Source organism: Malania oleifera, chromosome 11 (assembly GCF_029873635.1).
Source record: "Malania oleifera isolate guangnan ecotype guangnan chromosome 11, ASM2987363v1, whole genome shotgun sequence".
NCBI lineage: Eukaryota > Viridiplantae > Streptophyta > Magnoliopsida > Santalales > Ximeniaceae > Malania > Malania oleifera.
This window is the reverse complement of record NC_080427.1, coordinates 56,884,083-56,894,131: the sequence shown is the minus strand read 5'-3', so window position 1 is coordinate 56,894,131 and position 10,049 is coordinate 56,884,083. Positions and strand designations below refer to the sequence as shown.

The following is a 10,049-nucleotide window of genomic DNA, read 5'->3' as shown; positions in this document are numbered from 1 at the left end:
CCTCAAGTTATTTTAAAAATATGTTTAACTATTTCAATCTAAATTTCAATTTCATCTCTCTTAGTCCACTTGAAACTTGAAAAATATTTTAAAAAAGAATTTTTTTTATATTTGATTGTAATAAAAAATGAAAAATAAAAATAAAATTTTCAAAGAAATTTTATCATATTAAAATAAATTTCTATTTTTAATTTTATTTGACATTGAGAGAAAGTATATTCATTTTTTTTTTCTATTTTTTCCCGAGCAACATCTTTCATCCAAAAGGTGTAGGATTCGAACCCAAAACGGGCCGGGTAATGCACTGCGGGCCAATATCCTGTATCACAGACCCGTATCCCATTTCCAATTATCCGAGCTGCTAAGCGAGTCTGTGCGAACCGGCCATCCCATCAGTAAAGGGGAAGAACACCACGGACGGCGGCGTTGGCGAACCATGGAGGCGACGGCACCGAGGCCGACCGTGACGCAGCACGAGCAGTGGATGGTGGAGGCTCACGTCTTCCAGATTTATGATGCCTTCGCCGGTCTGCCCCGCAACCCTCAATCCGTAATGTAAGCTTCCCTCGCTGAGCCCTAGGGTTTCCCTCATCCATTCCGCCGCTTTCCATTTAGTCATACATTTGATTGATCGTTTTCTATATTTGATAATCAGGCTTGAGCTTCAGCGTGACAAGCACATCGAGTTCTTAACCAAAGCTCTCCGACAGCTCGGTCCATCTTTTTGCGTTTTGGATGCAAAGTAACTTCACTCTTTCTCTGACTTGATTCTATTATTATTTTTATTATTATATATTAGTTGCAAATAAGCCTATTATAGGCATCTGTGTTGAAATTTTCTATGCGAAGCAATGAAATTGATTTGAGCATGTTCAAACATGATGGTATTTTTTGTATTTGTGTTCCATGGGTTTTTTCTATTCTGAATTGTAATGTGCATGGTGTTTATTTGGTGTAGTCGACCATGGCTTTGCTACTGGATCCTTCATTCAATTGCTTTACTGGGAGAGTCGGTCGATGCAGAACTGGAAAATAATGCCATTGACTTTCTTAGCCGTTGCCAGGTCTGTAGTTTCAGCTAAATTCCGCTATATTATTTGTTTTCTATTATTTATTCACAAGTCGATTTTGAATTATTTGTAAACAGCGGCTGTTATTCAAATGAATATTTTTTTTAACACCCATTTTTTTTTTTCTGAGAATACACTTTAATTAACGGTAGATCCCAAGGGCTTCCCGTCTTGTTGGTGAAATTACTTTAGAATATACCCGTGAGCAACATTTACAGCCATGCAAGGACTTGTTACTGGTTAGGAGAATCTAGGTAGATTTCCATTGTTTCTTTTTGTTTTAAAAAATAAAAATAAAAATTTTCCCTTTCCTCAAATAATTGCTGCAGAGAGTTCAGTCTCTTGTTGTTTGCACATGGACTATGGGATTTCTTGCATCTGGTAATCTGTCCTCGTATGGCTGTATTAACAATTTACTAGAAATTTCTAGTAGCCTCCTTTCCTTTGTTCGAAGATGCCTTTCCAGACAATTCTTAGTTTTCTTCGAATAATGCTGCTGGATATTGCGAATTCTACAATCCCAATTATAGCATCTTGACAGATGTGTAATAGCAACATACACAGTTTACCTTTTATGAGTTTTCCTACATTGGGTGTAACTTTTGTTCACTCCTTGAATTAGGAGGTTATGGGCTAATTCATCTCAATGTTTGTATCCGTTTATGGGATTCAACTCCCTTTTACTGCAGTATCACCTATTTGGCTAGTACCTTCACTAGAGATGATTCTAGAAAATCATGAATGTAGGGAGTTGAATATACGTAAAGATCATGGTTCTTAAAGTTGTGATCCAGATTTTAGAATTGTTAAATTCCTAGGATTGCAGCAGGATCTGTAGGATTCCCTTTTACTGCAGTGTCACCTATTTGTTTTAGTACCTTCACTAGAGATGAATTTTAAAAGATTGTGAATGTAGAAAGTTGAATGTGTAAAGATCATGGTTCTTAAAGTTGTGATGAAGATTGTGGAGTTGTTAAATTGGTAGGATTGCATTAGGATCGGTAGGATTGGTGTAATTGTAGTAGGATTGTGGTAGGGTCGTAGCATCATAAAATAAGTTTTTTTTTACTTTTCTTGTCTGAATTGCTTGAACTATAGGCTTTCATGTTTCTTCTGCACTAAAAATGGACACCTTAGAAGTGATTTAGTTTATTGTATGCATTACAGGACCCCAATGGTGGATATGGTGGTGGACCTGGGCAGGCAAGTTTGTGTTTTAGCCTTTGGCAAAATGATGTAACATTATCATTGTTGACATAATTTATATTTTGCTAGATCTGGCACCATTCAGTTGTCCAATTATATATATTTGTCTTTTCTGAATCAAACTTGCACTAGATGAGTCTTCTGTTACTTATTGTTCACTGACTTTTTTGCTTTAATTTGCACGCAATTCCCATCAGTTGCCTCATCTTGCAACAACCTATGCTGCAGTTAATTCACTTATCACTTTGGGCAGTGATAAATCTTTGTCATCAATTAATAGGTGGTCAGTTAATGCTACATTGGAATTGTTTGTATTTTTTTTCTCGCTCTAGATAGTGTCATTTTTTTGTCCTTATGAGGTGATTTGACATGATATTGAAATATATTTCAGAGGTAAATTGTACATGTTTTTTCTGCGAATGAAAGACCAATCCGGGGGTTTCAGGTGTGACCTTATATTCATTTATATAATAACTATATTTTTGGGTCTTTGTCACTTTCAAATTTCTTTGTGTGCTTGTGTGTACATGATCCAGACTATTGTCATGTATATATTTTATTACATTTACCAATTTGGTTTCCATCAGGATGCATGATGCTGGAGAAATGGATGTCCGGGCTTGCTACACTGCCATTTCTGTAAGCTAGTAACCCATCTCTCTCCCTCTCTATCTTTAGAGAGTTCATGGCAGACTCTATATAATGTCTTCCTGTGTGCCCATGTTTACATTCTTTAAAAAAGGGTATAGTTGCATCGTGCACATAAACCAAATCAAGAAGTTGACCCCTGTATGGTATTTTGAGGCTGGACATGTATTAGACACTTGAACATGAAGGAGGATGCTCACTTCATGTCATTTTGATTGTAATTTCTGGATAGAAGATTGTGTATGTGAATGACTGAAAGATGTGACATTGTTTCCCTAGTTTAAGAAGTTTCTTTCCAGTAATATTACATGGACCATTTTGGCAAAAAATTATGCCATAACAGTGTTATCTAAAATGCAGGACATTCTAATTCATGAAATTTGTATTAGCACATATATATTTAAGAAATTATGTTGAGGTGTTCCTAAATTCGAAGGCAATTTGCTTTGGTCAAGTAGATTAATGTTGACTGAAAAGAAGATTAGGATCTAATAATGCAGCTAATGCCCCACTTTTTCTAAAAGGAAATGTATGCCATACGGAAAATATTGAATTTTAACTTTGGATCACTAAAATTCAGTGTTTTGGAATGAAAGTGTGCCGTGTTTTGGAACATTCATGCCAACTTGCAGTTTGCTAGGGTATTAGCTTTTCTGGTAACTGTTTCATGGATTCTACGTTCAACCTTTTAGTATGTTGCTAACTTAAATGAACACTGTTTTTAACACGAGGGATTTCCAATTGAAATGGAAAGCTATCAGACTGATGCCTGGTGTGAACAGAGAAATGACTTTAGTGGTGAATAAGTCAAGATAGAGAAGATGCAAGTTTAGTTCTAGTTTTAACCTTTCCAGTTCTCTCTATGAATAAGAAGAATTTCTTTTATTTATTACTGGTAGGAAAAAAAAAAAGAAGAATTTTTTGTCAGTTCCCATGTTTATGCATTAAACTTGTCAATTTGTGTTTACAATTAAAAATCATTAATTTAAAAAAATTGAGCAAATAGTGATTGGCTAAAATGGACATTGGCCAATGCCTGGTCCTAGAAGGGATGTAATCTCAGCCTTCAGCCTTTTTATTTTTTATTTTTTTACTTTCACGCAAGGTGTTTGGCTAGTAGTTAATAGTTGGTTATTGGTGCCAGTAGGAGGGGAGGAGGGGGGGGGGGGGAGGTGTTGACCTAGCATAATTTGGACTGAGATGGTAAGAATTAGACAGCACTCCAACTTTTGGAGGATATTGCCCATGATTGTGCATGATGGAAGAGGATTCCTCTTGCCAACCTCACCTACTAAGACTTAAGGCTTCTTGTTGTTTTCTTGCAGCATCCATCATTAATTAGAAACAAACATGTCCTAGGTAAACAGTTACTTTTATCCCTACTGTCTGATTGAACCTTGATACTCTTCTGACTGAATTTGCATATATTTGTGGTAGTTGATTTGTTTGTAAACTGTTTTTATTTGTTCTTCTTTTTTGATGCTAGTCTTATCTTTAGCAAGCACTCCCATGTTTTTTGATTGACCAGGTTGCAAGTGTCTTAAACGTTCTGGATTCTGAACTTGTTCAAAATGTTGGAGACTACATCTTGAGGTTAGTCCCTGTTTTGCTAGACTGCGGTGCAACTCCAGCTGATTTAGAATTTATGTTTTATATTACTTTTCCATCACCATGTTTTAAAAATTTCGTACAAATGCATGGAAGCATCATGCATTCGTGTAACAAACATAGAAATGTAACACATGCAACTGCTTAGACATGCTGAATTCATTTGTTTCTGGGGTTGATTGGAGCATAGCTATAGTTACTAGAGATCTCATTTTTAGTGAGTTAATATTTGTATCAAGAATGTTATGCTTGTTTTACTTTCACAAAATTCACAATCAGGATGTTTGAGAAATGAGAAATGTTTCTGTTTAACTACGAATTCTCTACTGTGCTTTGTAATATTGTCGAAAATCAGCACACAGGAAAAAAACATGGGTTCCTGTGCTTTGTCTGACAAAACAGGGGAGAACTTATGGAGAAAGGTTGGAGATGATTTGCTTGTGCTCCATGGAGACTTGTGGAGAAATGGTTTTAGGATACTGTTGAAGGCTTTGAATATATGAAGAAGCAATAAGTATGTATGTAGAACCAGAGAGAACACTACTTGAGTTGTGCAATACATGAATATAGGGAATTAAGGAAACAAAGAATTGCATCCTAAATGCCCATGGGGAGGACCAGTTGTCTACTCCTCTTCATGCAAGCATGAAGCCCTAGGTGTGACCCTATCACTTCCACTAGGGGGTCACCTTGATCTTCCAAAGAAAGGGGGAAAAATGTTTTGGCCATAATCTAAGTTGGCAGGGCTCTGGAGTTCTAAATAGCACCCATGTTAGTTTTGAATATGTACATGGTTCCAATATGCCTGCACGTGCATTGGACACAACCTAGACATGTTCAAAATTTTAAAAGAAATGCTTTCGGGTTGTGCTTTACTACCACTCTAGGTGTCCTCTGAGTGAATTTACAGTTGCTGTCATTTATTGGAAGGTTCCTCTGTCTGCGTGCTAATACTTATTTTCATGGATCACCTACTTGGATGTACTTAGCTCTTGTCGTATTTATTTGAGCACCATGGTTAATTGAATATTGTACTTACTGGCAACTTCTTGCAGCTGTCAGACTTATGAAGGTGGCATAGCCGGTGAACCTGGTTCTGAAGCTCATGGTGGGTATGTTTCATGACATTTTTATTTGTATCTCATACGCTTATGTTATTAGGTAAAGCTTCTCACAGTCCTGATCTTTTGTTCATTAGGTACACCTTTTGTGGGTTGGCCACAATGATTCTGATCAATGAGGTTAATCGATTGGATTTGACTAGTTTAATTGTAAGGCCACATTGCTTCTTTTTTGTGATCATTCTGTTAAGCTATTTCAATGAACTGAAACAGTTCTCTCTTTTCTTTTTCTTTTTTAATCCTCCTCCACTTGATTGATTGCACCCTATGTTTTGTTTCATTTTTCACTTTGTCGTTCCTCTTTTTAGTTGTTTCTGGTATTTATGCTGTGATTAAATATATTTTCTAGTTTAAATAGCTAAACTAATTTTGAGATCCTGGAACTTGTTCTAGCTTCTTGCATAAGCAATCTCTGAATAAGAAACCTAGGTGGAAAGGGTAATGTGACTTTTCATCCAAAGTGTCAACTTTGCACTTGTCGACTTTGCACTTTGCACTGAATACTCATGTTACCGCTTCTTCCTGGGACTCACCTTGCTGTAGAGTCATAATTGCATGGAGGTTTCACCTGGATGTTCATTATGTTGATGATTCTCCATTCAGTAGTGCTGCACTTTCTATATGAATCACTTCTCTGTCTCTCCCTGCTTCTAACAAAAAACATAACTAAGAATATTTGGGCCTGGCACTTAAGGAGGTTGGCCAAATAGGGATGTATAATTTTATCAATATAAGTTTATCTTCCTTACTGTTCTATTGTATCATTTTCATGAGTATGTGTTGTGAACGATTTATTTATTAATTTATTGTACCAGAACTGGGTGGCATTCCGACAGGGTCGAGAGTGTGGGTTTCAGGGGAGAACGAATAAATTGGTCGACGGCTGCTACTCCTTTTGGCAGGTGGTCTACAATTTCTTATTCCTCTTATTTGCATTCCTTTGATTTATGCAATTATGAATTAATATGAAAGGAGTTATCAGGGAGGTGTGTTTGCATTAATACAAAGATTACATTCAATTATCAATGAGCAATTGGGGTTGTCGGATGTTGGAGAAGGAGATTCTGCTATTGATAGCATGGGGAGTGACGCAAAATCTGATTCGTCTGAAGGAGAACAAGGTTTGGACAGCAGTTTGTCTCAGATTGATGAGGCCCACCATTGTAGGCACAAAGGTCTGCTGATTTGCAAGAGCATTTGATGTTATTCATTATTTTCACCGAGGCTAACTTTTGCCTTTTGTTTTCTGTAATTTTTTCTGCCACTTGTTTATTCTATTTTTCAAAAGATTTTACATTTCTGCCTGTGTTTTTCTATTCTCATCAGCAGGCATGCAGAATGTTTCCAGTCTAGTAGAATTTTCAAATATTGGTTTTGATTTTCTCAGAGGACGAACAGAAATGGGACCTCTTTTTCACAACATTGCATTGCAGCAATATATACTTTTATGCTCTCAGGTATTCTAGACTAAAAAAAGATACATTCTAGGCTTACGCATGTTACTCACTTGATGCCTAAACCAATGTTTTTGTGCTTTGTTCCTCTTTTGCTTGATTATGGGAAACCCAAACAAGTGGGCAAGTGTCATGTTCTCGGGCCTAACTCCATTAAGATATTGTCCATTTTAGTCTTCTGGTCTCATGGGTTTGTCTTTATAAAGGCGTCTCACATGGCGACTCTTACATCGTTAAAGCCCAAATTATCGTTGTGAGTCCAAGATTCCCCTAACAGTCTAATGCACATCTCATGTTGGATTGTGAATTTGTGACAGCTAGTTTGTTCAAAATCGTCTAGGATCTTCACAATTAAAGTCACAGACCTCACCCTGTTCTTTTTTGAACAGAAAATAAAAACTAAATACCTGGCCTATTTGGTTCAATTTTTTGGAACTCTGATAAACTCCATTGTTTGTTAAACTGGTGATCTGAACTGCAGCAAGCTAATTCTGTGATCATGGTTCGATGCAGGTGCCGGAGGGAGGGTTCAGAGACAAACCCGGGAAGCACAGAGACTACTACCACACTTGTTATTGTCTAAGCGGCCTCTCGGTGAGTCAGTATAGCTGTTCGAGAGATGCTGACTCTCCTCCTTTGCCAAGTGCAATCCTAGGCCCTTACTCCAATCTCCTGGAGCCCATCCACCCTCTCTTCAATGTCATCCTGGAACGGTACCATGACGCTCATCAGTTCTTCTCAAGGTCATAAGCAGTTTTTGCCTAGGAAACATAGTCTGGCCCGCCATTGTACCTGACTTTTGTTGTTTAGTATTTGTAACTTTTTCTAGGTATTTAGATTGAAGAAGATGCCAACTTGCAAGCTCCAAAGAGGCAGTTCAATTGCAGTCTTGTAGATGGCTGGCTGATTATTATAATGGAGATGGTCGGTTTTGTTTTTTAATATAAAAGATGTTGTGCAATGGACAAAGGGTGGTGTTTTTTAAGAAAATAAATAAAAAACAAATTATTTTACACATCCTTAACTACTATGATAATTAATTACTCTTGTTTGGTCATTACAATGGGTTATGTGTAAAACAATAACAATAATAACAAGCCTTAAGTCTTACTAGGTGACGTTGGTTATATGAATATTTTTTTCGTCAATTTACCTAATTGAGAGCATTTTTTTTTATTAGATTAAAAGTGATTAAATTTTTTCTCATTACTTCAATGTAAGTCATTTTAGGCTTGCTTTTACCCCTTTTCATGTCGGACAATAACTAACTCATTCTTACTCACAAGCCTTCTACCAAGCCTGTGTTTTAAATACCTAAAATATTTAATTTGTCCTTCCCTTATTTTATCTTAAATCGGTGTTATGCATAAATCATTACGTATATGCTAGTTTCTTACTTTATCTTTTAATATTATATTTATCAACTTTTACTTTTTATACATATTTTATAATTGCTCAACATTCTGAATCATAAAGAATAGTTGACGTTAAGGTCGTTTTTTAGAACTTTCCTTTAATTTTAAAGATATTTTATGATCACACAATACGCTTATGTATTACTCCATTAAATCTAATTTTAATTCTATCTATTACATCTTCTTCAATTTCCCCTTCCACTTGCATAATAGATCCAAGATAAATCTATTAGTGCAATTAATCTTTTGACTCTCAATGTTTGTCTTCGCTCCATTACTACTTTTTACATTACTGAAATTACATTTCATACATTTTGTCTTATTCCTATTTATCCTAAACTCTTTAAACTCTTATGTAGTTCTCCAAAGTTATAACTTATATTCTACTCCGCTCGTACTATCATCAATCAACACGATATCATCTGTAAACAACATACACCAAGGGATCTCATTTTGGATATTCTTAATAAGTTCATTAATTACTAAAGTAAAAAGATAAGAACTCAAAACAAAACCTTGATACACACCTATTGTGATTGAGAAATCTTTAAATTCCTCTCCAACAACCCTAACACTAGTCACTACTTTATCCTACATATCCTTAATGACCTCATAATGTCAACTGCATACTTTTTTTTTTTTTTTTTTTCAAAAGATCCACTAAAGAACTTTCCTAGATACTCTATCATATATTTTCTTTGGGTCAATAAAAATCATATACAAGTCCATTTTCTTTTTCCTAAACTTTTCCATTAAACTTCTTAAAAAATAAATGGCTTCTGTGATTGATCTCCTATACATAAAATTAAATTGATTTTTTGAACTCCTCATTTCTAGTCTTATTCTAAGTTCAATTACTCATTCATATACTTTCATTGTATGACTCATAATCTTAATTTCAAGATAGTTATTTCACTTATAAATGTTTCTTTTATTTTTGTATAAAGACACTAACATACTTTTCATTCATTCCTCAGACATTTTCTTGGTTTTTGTAATAATATTAAATATATTAGTTAACAAAATATTTCCTTTATTTCGTAAACATTTCTAAACTTTAGATATTTTATCTAGTCTATAAAATTTTCATTTTTTATCTTTATAAATATCGTCTTAACTTCAAAAACTCTAATTTTGTGAATAAATCCCCTGTTTTAGTCTTCTCCTCATTTGTTGCTTCTAAGTTCAATTTTTTATTTTGGTTTTCATTAAACAACTTATCAAAGCATCTTCAACATCCCTCTTTTATGTCTTATTATTTAATTAATACATTATCATTCTCGTCCTTTATACATTTACATCACCTAAATCTTTGAATTTTCTTTCTCTAGTTCTAACAAGTTTATAATTGTTTTTTTCTCTTTTTTTTTTTTTTTGTATCTAGTCTAGTATATAAAATATCATAAGGTTTATATTTAACTTCACTAATAGTTTTTTTTTTTTTTTTAAAATTTTTTCTCACATCTTTATATTTTTCAAGATTTTTTGCATTACTCTAATTTTTTCATATTTTATACTAATTTCTTT

The 10,049-nt window shown here is 34.8% G+C and overlaps 1 protein-coding gene across 5 annotated transcripts; it reads left to right on the top strand.

Moving 5' to 3' along the window:
- Positions 1 to 272: 272 nt before the first annotated feature.
- LOC131168431 (protein farnesyltransferase subunit beta) lies at positions 273 to 8,122 on the top strand. Of its 5 annotated transcripts, none has more exons than XM_058127848.1 (14): positions 273 to 555; positions 656 to 742; positions 959 to 1,064; positions 2,238 to 2,273; positions 2,474 to 2,556; positions 2,668 to 2,721; positions 2,864 to 2,915; positions 4,453 to 4,517; positions 5,588 to 5,644; positions 5,731 to 5,803; positions 6,469 to 6,555; positions 6,636 to 6,828; positions 6,983 to 7,110; positions 7,621 to 8,122. In XM_058127848.1, the coding sequence occupies exons 1-14, from the start codon at positions 437 to 439 to the stop codon at positions 7,855 to 7,857; spliced, it is 1,377 nt and encodes a 458-aa protein (XP_057983831.1). In that variant the 5' UTR covers positions 273 to 436; the 3' UTR covers positions 7,858 to 8,122. The 5 variants fall into 5 exon arrangements, with proteins under 5 accessions (XP_057983831.1, XP_057983830.1, XP_057983833.1 ...); XM_058127847.1 differs by having other exon boundaries at positions 6,980 to 7,110; XM_058127852.1 differs by having other exon boundaries at positions 302 to 555; positions 7,041 to 7,110.
- The last annotated feature ends 1,927 nt before the right edge of the window (positions 8,123 to 10,049 follow it).

What these genes read in the sequence shown, in the direction of transcription:
- LOC131168431 (XM_058127847.1), top strand. Translation starts at nt 437, where the DNA reads ATGGAGGCGACGGCACCGAGGCCGACCGTGACGCAGCACGAGCAGTGG. An exon ending in TCTTTGTCATCAATTAATAG is followed by an intron (nt 2,557 to 2,667) that starts GTGGTCAGTTAA and finishes AATATATTTCAG; the next exon opens with AGGTAAATTGTACATGTTTT. An exon ending in ATATACTTTTATGCTCTCAG is followed by an intron (nt 7,111 to 7,620) that starts GTATTCTAGACT and finishes GGTTCGATGCAG; the next exon opens with GTGCCGGAGGGAGGGTTCAG.